At 55.5% G+C, this 16,201-nt stretch overlaps 1 protein-coding gene across 3 annotated transcripts in view; it reads left to right on the top strand.

The window, feature by feature from the left end:
- IQCA1L (IQ motif containing with AAA domain 1 like) overlaps window positions 1-16,201 on the top strand; it is a 53,193-nt gene that overhangs the window by 16,179 nt on the left and 20,813 nt on the right. For all 3 annotated transcript variants that reach the window (XM_045005298.1, XM_045005297.1, XM_045005299.1), the window contains exons 3-5: window positions 840-959; window positions 2,841-3,029; window positions 13,332-13,403. In XM_045005298.1, coding sequence (XP_044861233.1) covers window positions 840-959; window positions 2,841-3,029; window positions 13,332-13,403 — 381 coding nt within the window. The remainder of the gene's footprint in view (window positions 1-839; window positions 960-2,840; window positions 3,030-13,331; window positions 13,404-16,201) is intronic.

The raw sequence follows: 16,201 nt of genomic DNA, 5'->3' as shown, positions 1-16,201 counted from the left end.
ATAGTGCCCATCTCTAAAAAGGGAAATAAGGACAACCCGGGGAATCACAGACCAGTCAGCTTAACTTCAGTACCCGGAAAGATAATGGAGCAAATAATTAAGCAATTAATTTGCAGACATGGGGTTCCCTCTCTTGCGTCCCAGGTTTGGGGGGCAGCTCCAGGGGCACCTTTGGGTGCGGGAGGGGGAGGAGTGGGGGACAGCCTGTTCCTGTTGCTCACAGGAGGGGAAGGGAGAGCAGAGTTGCACTGAGCTGCTGGGCTCTTTGCTCCTCTGTGCCGCACAAGACCAGCGAGGGGAGGGGAGAGCAGGGCTGAGTGGTGTGAAGAGGCTGGAGCTTCTTGCATAATGGCAACCCCATTACTCCTCATAACACTGTGCCGGTGGCAATAGGGGGGTTGTGAAAGCAGCGTCAGGAGCAGTGGCATATCCAGGCTGGGACACTTGGGTGGGGCCCGACTTGCGGTGGGTGGGCAATGACATGGGATGAGGGGGGCAGGAGGAATCGGGGCTGCTTCCCCCACACCCTCTCCAGATGGCCTTGGGGGTGATGGACATGCTGGCCAGGGGCCCCCTGCGGCCCAGGTGTGCACCCGGGGAGCAGGGCTCAGAGGCTTGCCTGGGTGGGTGGAGCGGGGCAAGTGCTGAGGCCAGAGCAGAGCTGGGGCTGTGGGGGTGGGTCTGGATGCTAAGTGGGTGGGCCGTGGCCTACCCATGGCTACGCCCCTGGTCAGGAGAGGGAGCTCCTAGTGCGGGGCTGGGTGCAAAGGCTGGGGTGGAGGGGCCCTGAGGCCGGGGCTGATGGCACTAATGGGGAGGCTCCTGTGCTCTTTCCCCAGGCTGACATGGAGGTGCCCATCCCCAGGTACTTTGTGAACCAGAGAGCCAAGGCTCTGAAGGAGCGTCAGCAGGTGCTGTCTGAGATCCTGGCCCGGGTGGAGCCTAGCATGCCCAGTGGGGTGAGTGCCTGCCCTGCGGCTGCCTGTAAGAGGGATAATAGCCTTCCGGCTGCCCCTTTCTCTGACGAGGGGACTCCCACCTGAAGTACAGGGCTGCACGAGGGGCTGGGGGTGCAGGGCTGTGCTAGGCCCCAGAGGATGGGCGGGGGGTGGGGGTGGCACTCTAGTGGGAGGGGTGGGGAGAGTTCAGGAGAGTGGGCAGAACAGTAACAGGTAAGAGGAGTGGGGTCTGTACCAGGATGGGCATGGGGCGGGAGAGAGGGGTGGGGCCATACCAGGGCCTGTGAGGGGTGCAAGGCAGAAGGGGGAATGAGGATGTTCTAGGGACTGTGGAGGCAGATGCAGGAGTGGGGGCAGGGCTGTATCGGAGCCCATGGGCGAGAGCAGGGCAGAAAGGAGGGGTGGGTCTGTATCAGGCCTGCGGGGGGGGGGGGGAGGGGAGTGGGAGCTTTGTGAGGCCGGGTGTGGTCCCAGGGGGGAGCAGGGCAGGAAGTGGGGGCTCTACCAGGGCCCTTTAGGGATATGGAGCTGTACCAGGGACCATGGCCTCCTATCACCGGTGGTTCCCATGTATGAGGTGTCTGGGTCTGGCCCTGGATCGGTTTGACAGGGAATTGTGGGCAAGCCTGGGGAGAGTGCAGCAGGCCCCCCTTGGCTGTTCTCCTTGGCACCCTGGCTGGGGCTGGCCATGGGGCGTGTGGGCTCAGTTCTCCCTGGTGCCCCTGGCTGGGCTGGCCATGGGGCGTGCAGGCTTTGTTCCCCCTGGTGCCCCTGGCTGGGGCTGGCCATGGGGCATGCGGGCTCCGTTCTCCCTGGTGCCCCTGGCTGGGGCTGGCTATGGGGCGTGCAGGCTCCGTTCTCCCTGGTGCCCCTGGCTGGGCTGGCCATGGGGCGTGCAGGCTCTGTTCCCCCTGGTGCCCCTGGCTGGGGCTGGCCATGGGGCATGTGGGCTCTGTTCTCCCTGGTGCCCCTGGCTGGGGCTGGCCATGGGGTGTGCAGGCTCTGTTTTTCCTGGTGCCCTGTGGCTGGGGCTGGCCATGGGGTGTGCGGGCTCTGTTCTCCCTGGCGCCCTGGCTGGGGCTGGCTATGGGGCATGTGGGCTCTGTTCTCCCTGGCGCCCTGGCTGGGGCTGGCCATGGGGTGTGCGGGCTCTGTTCTCCCTGGCACCCTGGCTGGGGCTGGCCATGGGGTGTGCGGGCTCTGTTCTCCCTGGCACCCTGGCTGGGGCTGGCCATGGGGTGTGCGGGCTCTGTTCTCCCTGGCAGCCTGGCTGGGGCTGGCCATGGGGCGTGTGGGCTCTGTTCTCCCTGGCACCCTGGCTGGGGCTGGCCATGGGGCGTGCGGGCTCTGTTCTCCCTGGCAGCCTGGCTGGGGCTGGCCATGGGGCGTGTGGGCTCTGTTCTCCCTGGCACCCTGGCTGGGGCTGGCTATGGGGAGTGCGGGCTCTGTTCTCCCTGGTGCCCCTGGCTGGGCTGGCCATGGGGCGTGCAGGCTCTGTTTTTCCTGGTGCCCTGTGGCTGGGGCTGGCCATGGGGCATGCGGGCTCCGTTCTCCCTGGCACCCTGGCTGGGGTTGGCTATGGGGCATGTGGGCTCTGTTCTCCCTGGTGCCCCTGGCTGGGGCTGGCCATGGGGCGTATGGGCTCTGTTCCCCCTGGTGCCCCTGGCTGGGGCTGGCCATGGGGCATGCGGGCTCCGTTCTCCCTGGTGCCCTGGCTGGGGCTGGCTATGGGGCATGTGGGCTCTGTTCTCCCTGGCGCCCTGGCTGGGGCTGGCTATGGGGCATGCAGGCTTTGTTTTTCCTTATGCCATGAGGCTGGGGTTCGCATGGGATGGATCGGGGCACAGATTCCCTAGCCCTCTTTGTGCCCTGCTCCCGCAGCCGTCCCGGCCTGCCATGCTGCGTGACGAGGCTGTGCAGCTGGTGCAGATGGCGGAGCGGATGCGCCAGGGCCGCCTTCGTTCCAAGTTCATGTGGGAGATCCGGCGGGACGAGGAGCGAGAGAGGCGGGCCCGGGAGAGTGGGGCCAAGGAGCTTGACCGTGAGCAGGCTGCTCTCTGCATCCAGAAGGTAAGGGGGACATGTCCAGCCCAAAGTGTAGGGTTGCCAGGGGTTCATTTTTTGACTGGAACGCCTGGTCGTAAAGGGACCCTGGCGGTTCCGGTCGGCACTGCCGATGGGGCCGTTAAAGTCCGGTCGGCAGTGCAGCGGGGGCTCAGGGCTAAGGCAGGCTCCCTGCCTGCCCTAGCTCCATGTGGCTCCCAGAAGCGGCCGCTAGGTCCTTGCGTCCCCTAGGCGCATCGGCAGCCAGGGAGGCTCCATATGCTGTCCAAGTGCCGGCTCCATAGGTCCCATTGGCCGGGAGCCGCGACCAGTGGGAGCTGCAGGGGAGGTGCCTGCAGGCACGAGGGCAGTGCACAGAGCCTCCCTGGCCACAAATGCGCCTAGGGGCTGCAGGGACCTGGCGGCCGCTTCCTGGGAGCTGTGGTAAGTGCTGGCGGGACCTTGCACCCCAACCCCCTGCCCCAGCCCAGAGTCCCCTTCCACACCCAAACTCCCTCCCGGAACCCGCACCCTGCACCCCTCCACACCCCAACCCTCTGTCCCAGCCTGGAGACCCTGCACCCCAAACCCCTCATTCCCGGTCCCCCCCAAAGCCAACCCACTCAGCCAGAGCCCTCACCTCCCCCCACCCCCTGCCCCGCCCGGAGCCCTCTCCTGCACCCTGAACCCCTTATTCCCGGTCCCACCCCAAAGCCAACCCACTGAGCTGAAGCCCTCACCTCCCCCCACCCCCCTGCCCCGCCCGGAGCCCTCTCCTGCACCCTGACCCCCTCATTTCTGGCCCCACCCAGAACCCACACCACCAACCCAGAGCCCATACCCCCTGGCACCTCATCCCCCTGCCCTAGCCTGGAGCCCTCTCCCACACCCCAACCTCCTCATCCCCAGCTCCACCCCAGAGCCTGCACCCCCAACCAGAGCCCTCACCCCCCTGCACCCTAACCCTCTGCCTCAGCCCGGTGAAAGTGAGTGAGTGTAGGGGAGAGGGAGGGGGGAATGGAGTGAGCATGGGCGGTGCCTCAGAGAAGGGGTGTGGCCTCGGGACAGGGGTGGGGCAGAGGTGTTCAGTTATGTGTGATTAGAAAGTTGGCAACCCTACCAGAGCGTGGGGGAGGAGGGAACAGGACACCCAGCAAACAGGTGGCTGCTGGGTGCCTGGGGTGCCAGAGGTCAGATCTGAGCAGTGCTCCCTACTGCCTTGTGATTCCCATTTCTCCCTTCTGGGCTCCTGCCACACTCCCTGCTTTCAGTCCCAGGGCTGAGAACATGCTCCCCAGGGGATCTCTCGTGGCTGCAGTTCTGCCTCTGCCCTGGAGGTGGCACTCTTGGGCTGCCTGAGAACACGCTATGGAGCGTTGCCGGTCCTGGTCAGAGCACTGTATTGCCCGCTGCCCAACGCGAAGCAGCCTTCCTGGTCCCATGCGTGGTTGGGGCCCCACCCTCCATGCCCTGGCTCTCCCAGCAGCCACAGTTTGGCCCCTGGGCCTTGTCGGTTGCCTCTCCTTGGGCTGCTTGCAGGCAGCCTGAGGGCTGGATCCAATCAGGGTGCAGCTGCCCCCAGCAGCACAGCCCATGGATGTGTGTCCCTTTCCAGCATGCAGCCCTGTGCTGAGCTGGGCAGGGTGGTCATGCTGCACAGCATCCTAGGCCAGTGGTGCCCTGGCCAGGCCGCTGGGCGTGGGGTTCACGCTGCAATGTGGGGGGTGAGGGGGCCTTGGTGCCCTGGGAGCAGCAGTGCTGGGGGCTCTGTGTTTGGGTCCCCAGTCCCTGCCTCGTGCCCATTGTTCCAGAGGTCAGGAGGCACGAGCAGCCAGTTCTGGCTGTGTGGGGAGCTTGCCACAGTTTACACAGGGCTGAGAGCGGAGAGAGGCGTCACGTCAGAGGCTCTACTCCTTCCCACTCACTGCCCAGAGGTGTGGCTCCCCCCACACCTGCCTACCACCCTGTGCTCAAAGCAACCACTGCTACCTGTGCTTGCTGGGCAAAGCTGGAGTTACGGGCCAGCTGCCCCGAGTCACCAAGCAGCCAATTCCTCCCAGATAGTCCGAATCAAGTCTAAAATGGCTGTTTGCCTGGTTTCTTCCTCCACTTTCTGAAACAAAATGTTGTCCCCAGTGTGTTCCAAGAACTTACTGGAAATTCTGCATTTCGCTATATTACTTTTCCAACAAATAGTTTAAGTTCCCCATTACTACCAGGTCTTTGGTTTGGGATATTTCTGTTATTTGTTCTAGAAATGCCTCATCTACCTCCTCACACAGATTTGCTATTCTACAGTAGACCCCTACCATGACATTGCCCCTGTCCCCCCCGTCCCCTTTTATCTTCACTCAGCAACTTTCAGCTCATCTGCCTCTCGCCTCCTTCTGGACCTCAAAACAAGTGTATATATTCTTGATATACAATTCAACACCACTTCCCTTTTTTTCCCTGCTTGCCGTTCCTGAACAAGCGATTTCCCTCTATACCAGTATTCCACTCATGAGATTTATCCCACCAAGTCTCTGTCATGCCAATTAAGTCACAGTTTAGCTTGTGTACTAATATTTCCAGTTCTTCCTGCTTATTCCCCATACTCCTTGCATTTGCATATAAACATCTAAAATATTGAGCTGCCTCCCTCACTGATTTCCCTCTTGTTCTCATATGATCCTATTGTAGTTTTCCATGATCCCCACCAACATCTACCCTCTGTTAAGGTTGCCTTTTTCTATGTTTACCTATGGGCTTTTTCCACCTGCCCCCTTTGAAACTAGTTTAAAGCCCTCCTCACTAGGTTGGCAAAGAAAAGCTTGGAAAAAGACAGAGATACAGAGGCAACTCATGGACGTGATCCTGAGCTAGACTGTCCTGCAAAACATGCTCCCACTAGGCCAGCAGGCCCTGCAGGCCCATAATTGGGGATCCAGTCATGTTCTTGAGCCCCTGGATAATGCTGGCTACTGAGACCAGCAACAACTCCTAACCTCTGTATCTCTGCAACACAGTTCCCAGCGACTCCCATTCACCTCTCAGATCCAACCTCTGGGCACTAAGAAAACTTGCAACTGGGAGTCCAGCTGTATTGAGCCTTGCAACACCTGACCTCCTGTCTAACACAGGCCAGAGAACTACCCAGAAATAACTCCTAGAGCAGATCATTCAGAAAAACATCCAATCTTGATTTAAAAATGTATCCGTGATGGAGGATCCACTATGACCCTTGGTAAATTGTCCCAATGGTTAATTATCCTCACTGTAAAACGTATACATTATTTTCAGTCTGAATTTGTCTGACTTCAATGTTCAGCCATTGGATTGTGTTAGACCAGTGGGTCTCAAACTTCTGTACTGGTGACCCCTTTCACATAGCAAGCCTCTGAGTGCGACCCCCTCCCTTATAAATTAAAAACACTTTTAAATATATTTAACACCATTATAAATGCTGAAGACAAAGCAGGGTTTGGGGCGGAGGCTGACAGCTCACAATCCCCCCTGTAATAACCTCATGACCCCCTGAGGGGTCCTGACCCCAGTTTGAGAACCCCTGTGTTAGACTTTTCTCTGCTAGATTGAACGACCCATTACTAAATATTTGTTCCCCATGTAGATACTTATAAACTGTAGTCAAGTCACCCCTTAGCCGTCTCTTTGTTAAACTAAATAGACTGAGCTCTGTGAGGCTGTCACCAGAGCTACTAGTGGAATGGACAGTGTGTTATCAGCATACAATGAGATTATATCATCTATTTTTTCTCCAGATACAGAACAGAACATTGGCGGTGGGTGGACACCCCTTTCGGGGCGGCTATCCTCCCCAGCCCTGCCCCTTCTGCACAAGACCCCATCCCCCATGGCTGGAGCCCTGAGCCCTCCCTGCCCCACTTCCTGTGGCCGGAGAAGCTCCAGCCAGAGAATGGGAAAGGTGGCACACCTCCTTCAGCCACCCAGTGGAAGAACTCTGAGCTTTTTATATGTGCCATGCAGGTTCCGGGGTTACTCAACTTCCCGGGTTCATCAGTAATCTCTGTCGAGTCCAGGTTGATACTGATGAACCTGGGAAGCTGAATAGCAGATACCACCTCCTCGGAACCTGCCTGACGCATAATAATAAGTAAAAACTGCAATCCGGGTCTGTAATGGGGCGGGACTCACCCTTGCAGCACCTCCTGCTGGTGTCTTGGGAATTAGCTCATTTCCAGCCTTGCAGCGCCCCCTGCATGCTGGTGTTCCGCTGCCGCTTGGCCCCCGTGTCCCTCCCTGGACTCCAGTGCCCCGTTATCTGGGGTGCTGCCCCTTGGCCATACACCCTTCAATCTCAGGGTCTCCCCACCCAGGGGAACCCCCAACCCTCTAGTCCCACCTTGCCTCAGTCGTGGGCTACTGCCAATCACCATCTAGCCCCCGCTCACTGGGGCAGACTGCAGGGTAAAAGCCACTCATCATAGGCAAGGGGGAGTTGGACCTTCTGCCTCTGCCTACCCATGAGCTGCCCCCTGCAACCCCCAGTACCTAATTGGCCTTCTACTAGGCCGCAGCCTGGGGGGTTTCCAGGCCAGAGCTCCCCAGCTCTCTTGGTCTTCCCCCAGCCCTGCTCCACTCCAGGTACCTTCTCTCAGCTCCCTACAGCCAGGTCCCTCCCTCTCAAAGCTAGAGAGAGTCTGTCTCTGGCTTCTGGCCCCAGCCCTCTTATAAGGGCCAGCTGGGCCCTCACTAAACCAGCCTCGGCCTGACTGGGGCATGGCCCCCAGCTGAGGCTGCTTTCCCCAATCAGCCCCGCGTTTCCCTCCCTGCCACAGCCCTCTCCCCGGGCTATTTTAAGCCTTTTAAGGCAGGAGCGGGTGACCACCCCGCTTACAGGGTCCCATGGCAGCAGTTGTGCCAGTGAAGGCTTAGCCTTCTCTGGCCTATTAGACCCGTTGTCTATGGAAGAGAAATATTTATTGAATACTTCTGCCTTTTCCGCATTATTATCGATAGCTGTACCATTTCCATCTAGTAATAGACCAATACCATTGTCAGGATTCTCCTTGTTTCCGAATATATTTTAAAAATTCCCTCTTACTGTCCCTAACTCTTCCAGCCATAGAGTTCTCTTTGTGTCCCTTTGCTTCCCTTATCAATTTTCTACAATTCTAACGTCTTATTTATGGTCATTACTATCAACTTCCCCTCTCTTCCATTTGTTAGATTTTATTTTTTTACAGCTGCCTTCACTTCCCTTCTAAATCAGGTAGTTGTTTTTTTTTTAACCAGCCTGGCCTTCTTCCTCAATTGTGGGATTGTAGCTTTTTGAGCATCTAGTAATGTGTTGTTACATGATTCCCAAATTATAATTCACATTTTTCTGATTTAATTCTTCCTCACAGCTGATTTAGAATCATAGAAGATTAGGGTTGGAAGAGACCTCAGGAGGTCATCTAGTCCAACCCCCTGCTCAAAGCAGGACCAATCCCCAACTAAATCATCTCAGACAGGGCTTTGTCAAGCCTGGCCTTAAAAACCTCTAAGGAAGGAGATTCCACCACCTCCTTAGGTAACCCATTCCAGTGCTTCACCACCCTACTAGTGAAATAATGTTTCCTAATATCCAACCTAGACCTCCCCCACTGCAACTTGAGACCATTGCTCCTTGTTCTGTCATCTGCCACCACTGAGAACAGCCTAGCTCCATCCTCTTTGGAACCCCCTTCAGGTAGCTGAAGGCTGCTATCAAATCCCCCCTCATTCTTCTCTTCTGCAGACTAAATAAGCCCAGTTCCCTCAGCCTCTCCTCATCAGTCATGTGCCCCAGCCCCCTGATCATTTTCATTGCCCTCTGCTGGACTCTCTCCAATTTGTCCCCATCCTTTCTGTAGTGGGGGGCCCAAAACTGGATGCAGTACTCCAGATGTGGCCTCACCAGTGCCGAATAGAGGGGAATAATCACTTCACTTGATTGGCTGGCAATGCTTCTACTAATACAGCCCAATATGCCATTAGCCTTCTTGGCAACAAGGGCACACTGCTGACTCATATCCGGCTTCTCATCCACTGTACTCGCCAGGTCCTTTTCTGCAGAACTGCCGCTTAGCCAGTCGGTCCCCAGCCTGTAGCAGAATTGTGCAACTGGCCCTATTAAAGCACCAACTATATAGGTTACTGATCTGGACTTTATTCTGCTGGCACATTACAAATGTGATGAAATCATGATCACTTGTAACTATGTTATCATTAATATTTAGTTCTGTGATCAGTTCCTCTTTATCTGTTAGGAGAAGGTTTAATAAAGAAATCCCTCGTGTTGACTGCAACACTTTTTGCTTTAGGAAATTGTCATCTACAATGGTTAGAAATTCCAAGGACACTTTAGTACTGCCAGCATGAGACCCCCAGTGTACTTCCCCCAAATTGAAGTCTCCCATGATCATGCAGCTTTCCCCTGCTGCATATTATAGATACCTGTGTAAGGAACCATTCTTCATGTTTCCTAGTGTGATTTTGTGATCTGATACTCCATCCTGTGCTTTATTTTAGGACATTGATCCATAAGCTCTTTCTTTTTGTTTGTTTTCATTGATTTGGAAACAGAGAATGCTGTTTTTGACATAGAGTTCATTCCCCCTGCCCTTTTGCCCACTTGATCCTTCCCAAATAGGTTATAACCATTGATTTTTAACATTCCAATTGTGAAAATCATCCCACCAGGTTTCAGCAATACCAGGTAGATCAAACTTATGCTCACAGATAAGCAATTTCAATTCCTCTTGTTTGTTACCCAGGCTCCTAACATTGGTGTAGAGGCAATTCAGTAATTTCCTCTCTTTGTGTCCTTTGGCTCCTGGATTAGTTTTGTTCTCAACATCTTGATTTTGTGCTGTGTGCTCAGATCATCCCTCTTTTTACCCTCCCTTTTTTGCTATTAATTTAACTCGCTCCTGACTATTCTAGTGAGCCTGTCTCCAAGGAGGTTGGACCCCTTCTACTGAGATGGAGGCCATCTGAACTATATAGTCCCCTCTTCCCGTGGGAGGTGAACCAATCTTCCACAAAACCAAAATCCTCCACCCTACACCACTTACTTAACCTGTGGTTTACTTCTGGAATCTTCTGCCTCTGCCTTCCTTCACTTGTGGGACAGGAAGGATTTCAGAGAAGATCACTTGGATATTTTTCTTCAGCACACTTCCGAGTCCCCTGAACCCATTTTCTATCTGCGAGATATCCTGTGATGAAGTGTCGTTAGTGCTGATATGAACCATCACCAATGGATCCTTGCCTGTCGACTTCAGAAGTCTGTCCAATCTTAGAGTAACATCTCGTGTCTTGGTGCCGTGAAGGCAGCATGCTGTCCTATTGTCTGCCTGTCCCTTGCAGAATGTTCTTTTGGTTCTTCCGACTACTGAATCTCGAACAAGGATTGTCTGTCTTCCTTGGACAGTTGGAGAATCCTTTGCAGGCAAGATTCATTTTCTTACAGGTTGGGCTGAGCTGCCATCCATATATGTATCCCATATTCCCTTGAACCTGCTGGATATTGAGAGGTATCTTCCAATATTTCCACGGTATTGATTTGAAACTTCTAGCTATGTGGATCAAGTATCAGAAGGGTAGCCGTGTTAGTCTGGATCTGTAAAAGCAGCAAAGAATCCTGTGGCACCTTAGAGACTAACATGCATCCGACGAAGTGGGTATTCACCCACAAAAGCTCATGCTCCAAAACGTCTGTTAGTCTATAAGGTGCCACAGGATTCTTTGCTGCTTAGCCATGTGGAATTACTCCTGGTCCTCTTCTCTCTGATGGCCACATCCTTCTCTGTCTCCAGCTGCTGTGACCTCCTGCCTCTGGTGGTTATGAACCACCAGGCCTCTTCTCTGACTTCTTCTCTCTCCAGATCTTTGGTGGCCAGATCCATTCTTCCTTGAACCTGGGGTACGAACCTGGCTCTATAGGAACTGCGCAGCTTCTCTGAGTCTCAGTAGCATCCCAACTTGCCCTGCCAATCCAAGAATCTTTTCTGTGCATACAGCCACTTCATGAAACCCTTTCTGCCTTCAGGAAGCAAAGAGAACATGGCACATCTGTTGCAGGTCACTGCCAGTGTTCCATTGCCAGTCATCTTGGTATCACGCATAGCGCTGCACCAGGAAGGAAAGCCTCTCCAAACTCTCTCTGAAACTCCCCTGTTCATTGCCTCTGTTTGCAGCTCTCAAGCTCGCCTAGCAAGTCACAGAGGCAAGAGCCAGAGGGAGGGGACATACTGGCCTGTAACTCACCCCCCTCCCATTTTGTTTTGCACAAAAGGTTATTATTGTACCTGTCTTGGATCATCATTTCATTTAACACAGAGAATCCTCTCAATAAAGCTGAAATAATTAATCGGGTTTTACAAAAGCACACATGGAACTCTGAACTTCAGCCACCCCCACATGATACCTCAGTGCTCTCACTGTCTGCATCCCCACCCACCCACGGGCTAACGGGTTCAGCATGGAGCTCAAAATATGAACAACAGGCATCTCTGCCAGCATTCGCACAGGTGTTTGTGTTCCCTGTGTGCTGCCTTGCTGGCAAGTCTTACACCTCAGCCTCCCACCCATCACCAAGGCTTCCCCCCTTGCTCTCCCTAGTCCATGAAGAGCACCATCTCTGGCCAAATGCACACTGAGTACCATTCTGCAGCCACTCAGGCGATAGTGAAATTGTACCTTCCTTCTGTTCAAATGCCTTGTGTATGATGTCATTAGCCAGGGCATTAGGGGATAAGCTGGGTCTCCCAGAATACCCGGCCCAGCCTCCACACCGTCAATACCCATGGTTTTCCTGGGGGCAAACAGTTCTTTCTCCACTAATTTAATTAGTACTGCAGTCCAAAAGATCCTAGCATTGTGGACCCTCCTGCATTTAGGTCTGTAAACCTGCCATGGTGAGTTCACTAGTCCTCAGAGCATAGTGGAGAAATAACTGCTTTTGTTTTTAAATGCTCTGCCCTGGTGGGGGTGATAGTCATATGGGTTCCATCTGGAACACTTCTTCCAGGTGCAGGGCCGGCTCCAGACCCCAGCGCGCCAAGCGTGTGCTTGGGGCGGCACGCCGCGGGGGGCGCTCTGCCTGTTGCCGGGAGGACGGCAGGCGGCTCCGGTGGACCTCCCGCAGGCATGCCTGCGGATGCTCCACCGGAGCCGCGGGACCAGCGGACCCTCCGCAGGCACATCTGCAGGAGGTCCACCGGAGCCGCGGGACCGGCAACCGCCAGCGCGCCCCCCGCGGCGTGCCGCCGTGCTTGGGGCAGCGAAATTCCTAGAGCCGCCCCTGTCCAGGTGGAGTTGGCTGTGACAAGGGCAGGGTTCAATATCTAGGGGTTCCTCTTAACAATACAAAGCATAACCAGTTTGAGCCCCCACCCAATAATCTGAGAAAATTTAGCACCACCCCTGGGTGCCTCTAATGGCAATAGTGGCCCCCTTGTGAGTACTGAGGCTGCATCTAACAGAAGAACATTTCTATTAACAGGAAAAAGGGGACACTGCATTCATTTGGGGAAACACCACAACCATGATTCAGAAACATGTGACCATATGAGAACACCCACCCCACAGTACATTGGGCAGTGTCCTTTGCCTCAGTTTCCCAATTTGCAGTGTGAAAGTCCAAAAAAAGCAGACTGCCATACGTTCACATGATGCAAACTGAAAATGGAGCAGGCTTTTTGAGTGCATGCTCTTAGTGCAGCTTGTGTACTGAGAGTTACCTGATGCGCATCAAACTCTTCAGATTAAATCCCCTGTGTAGACACACCCTGAGACGGATTTACAGAAACTCAGGAAAGCAGGCCAGAAGGTTCCACAGAAATGGGCTCTGAAGCAAGCTTTGCTTTACCATTCTAATAGGGTCTCTCAAGTACTGTATTGCTACTTTGTATAGGAAAGACTTGTACTACATCACTGTAAATATTTACTGAAGATGTCAAAGTCTATCAAAAGGAGTTTGAACTCAGTTGGACTTGCTGTTGAGAGCACAGGAAGAGAACCAGGACAGCTGAAGCCAACAGGCCCCGTCTCAGAGCTGAGGGGGTTCCACTGCTCACCATGGTAAAAAACGACACCATGGGGCTGGCTTACAAGAGGGGTACTCCAAGACAGGCTTTTAAAAGCCAGGTATAGCACACACCAGTAAAGCCGTGACAGGGTGTCTCAAAGTTGCACCCACAGAGCGTGTCACTTCCAGGACGAGGGCCTTGTGCAGGGAGGTGCCTTGCCCCATGGATCCTGGTGGGGGTTGGCAGCATGGTGACGGGGGAAAGGCTCTGTGCCCTGGTTCTCACACCCCTGTGCTCCTTCTCCCCGCAGGTCTGGAAAGGCTGCCTGCAACGCAGATGCACCAAGCTGGAGAGACAGCGGGAGATGGCCTTTATTGGGATGGTTAGTCCCTCCCTAGCTCTCAATGCGTGCCCCTCCCCCCCAGTCTTGACATACGGCCCTGGCTGTATTGCCCATGTGGCCCCTGCCCCTCCCCCACCCTCAACACGTGTCCCCAGGCTCCAGCCACTTGGTCCATGTGCCTCCCATTCCCAGCTGGCAGCATTGTCCGTGTGTCCCTCCCCTCTCAACCCGCCTCAACGTGTGCTCTCCCCACCCAGCGGCATGGCCCCGAGGACTCGCTCCCCATTGCCCTCAGTATAAGCCCCACCCCGCATAGTCATTAGGTTATTTATGTATTGTACCCATGAACAAGACACATTCCTCTGGCCTAGGATGCAGCTGACTCTAGGCGGGAGGAGGCTCAGTACTAGGGACGTCTCTGAGGTCGGTGTCGTGGCTGTGGGTATGTTGAGGAGGGGGCAGACACAGGGTGCTGCTGCAGCTGCTCCTGATCTATAGCTTCAGAGATTGCAAGGCCACTGTGGGATCGTTGTGACCATCAGAGACCCGCCCCGCAGTAATTCCTAGAGCAGAGCTGTTAGAAACACATCCCATCGGGATTTAAAGCTGGTCAGTGATGGGGAAGCCGCCATGACCCTGGGGAGATGGATCCAATTTGCCAGCTCCTCACTCTCAAAAGTCGACACCTTATTTCCAGTCTGAATTTGTCTAACTTCAGCTTCCACCTTTTGGGTCCCACCACACGCTCCCTTTGTGGGAATGCTGAGGGAAGGGGCTGGGATAGTCCATGGCTGGTCTCCCCTGGCTGTGTGTCAGGGGCAGGCCCTGCAGGTCTCTCTCTCTCTCTGGGCGTAGGCGCCAACTTTTCCCGGCGCCGGTGGGTGCTCGCCCGCGGCCCTACCCCCGGCCCCGCCCCAACTCCACCCCTGCCCCGCCCCCATTCCAACCCCTTCCCCAAAGTCCATGCCCCAACTCCGCCCCCTCCCTGCCCCTATTGGACTCCTTCCCCAAATCCTTGCCCCAGCCCCGCCTCTTCCCAGAGCAGCTGTTTGGCGGTGGGTAAACGCTGGGAGCTCGAGGGAGAAGTGGGGATGTGGCATGCGCAGGGGAGGCGGCGGCGGCGGCGGAGCAGTGGTGAGCTGGGGCGGGGAGGGGAGCTGTCGGTGGGAGAGCACCCACCAATTTTTCCCCATGGGTGCTCCAGCCCCGGAGCACCCCCGGAGTCAGCGCCTGTGCTCTGGGTACATTGCTGGTGGGGCTAGGCCAGAGCTGCTGTTGGTGCAGCCCCACTCCGTGACCCTCTCGCTGTGTTGGGTCCCAAGGAGGCGGTGCTGCCAGGGCCACTGCTCTAGTGCATCATTAGAAACCGTTCCACATGGCGCAGGCAGGAGCAGTAAGGCACTTGCAGGGAAATGAGCTGGTGATGGATGGCTTCGGCACAGAGAAAGCCATTAGGGTGAAATATGAACCCCCTAATGAAGTGCAGCCGCGGCTCCACTGCCTGCGGTGAGAGAGACGGAGTGACTTCCACAGACTCCTACTGCTCAGCACCAGGGTCAGGCGGGGTAGGGGGAGCGCTGTCAGGGAGTGACCTGCACCCTGCATGCCACAGCTTTGCCAGTCCTGCCTGGGACAGGCTGCTGCCCCCAAACCCTAGGGACCCCAACCTCCATGACCTCCTGGCCCCTGGGATGTCTGCAGGGGGCAGCTTCATTTCAGACAAGCAAATGTCATTCCAGGCCTAACAGACGCTGACTCTAATGTCTGCTACGATCTGGGGTCCTCTGCCCCCACCTCATCATGATGGCACTGGGAAGGACCCCAGTATTTGAGGGCTTATGGGATCTCTTCTCCCCTTCCCCCATTCAGGGCATGTCCATCAGGACTGGAACAGACCTCAGTGTCTGAGCGGTTATGGGATCTCTTTATCACCCCCGCGTGGCACCCAGATGCACCCTGGTGTCTAAGTGGATATGGGAAACCCCTCTGCCCCACACAGGCCGTCAATACCAGGATAGATCTGAATGTTTGAGGGGATGTGGGATCCATAGAGCCCCTCTGAGTCTGGGTGCTGCCACAGGCAGGCACGCTGTGAGTACTGCACACCCTCCTTGCCCCCGTTCCTCCCCTCTCTGCACGTCCTGCCCTGGGGGAGGTTGGGGAGCAGCCTCTTGGTGTAAGAATCGCCCCCCGCCCCAATTCGCGCTGCAGGATTGTTACTGGCCCTGGGAAATTCTCATCTGACCTAACTACATCCCCTTCGTGGCCCTGATACACTGCCAGACTGGCATATGGAGTCAGAGTAGGGGCCATCCCACTGGTCCTGGCTGGATTACTCCTGCTTAGCACTTGAGAAAAGAACCAGGCCCAATTAGCCTGGTTTAAGTTCTTTTGTTTTAAGGATAGCGGTTCCCTAAATCCACTGAGCATCTTCTCTGACATCCTGCATTGCCCAGGGCAAAGAATCTCACCCAGGTGATGCACCTCTCTGTGGGCCAGACAGAAGAGTGCTCCACTCCATGCAAAGCAAGAAGCACCTAAAGCCAGATGGCAAAAACTTTAGCTCCCTACCAACAAATCAGTATTGGGGCAGTTCTGTGGCACTGCAGGCGTTAGTGTCACTGGGTGGAGGAGAGATGGGTTGAGAAGAAACCACGAGTTTACGTAGAGCTGCGATGCCACTAGGCATTGCTCCAGCACACAGCCCATCCGAGGGCAGGAAGGGAGACCCTGTCCTGGGGCTGTGGCTACACCAAGGAGTGTGGCTTCTGGTGACCGCACTTATTTAGTTGGCCCTGCCAACAGTGTGTCATTGTACTGAATGAATTGATCGCTGC

The sequence above is a fragment of the Mauremys mutica genome, chromosome 2, assembly GCF_020497125.1.
Source record: "Mauremys mutica isolate MM-2020 ecotype Southern chromosome 2, ASM2049712v1, whole genome shotgun sequence".
NCBI classification, from domain to species: Eukaryota; Metazoa; Chordata; order Testudines; family Geoemydidae; genus Mauremys; species Mauremys mutica.
The sequence above is the reverse complement of the archived record's forward strand: the minus strand, read 5'-3'. Positions and strand labels throughout refer to the sequence as shown.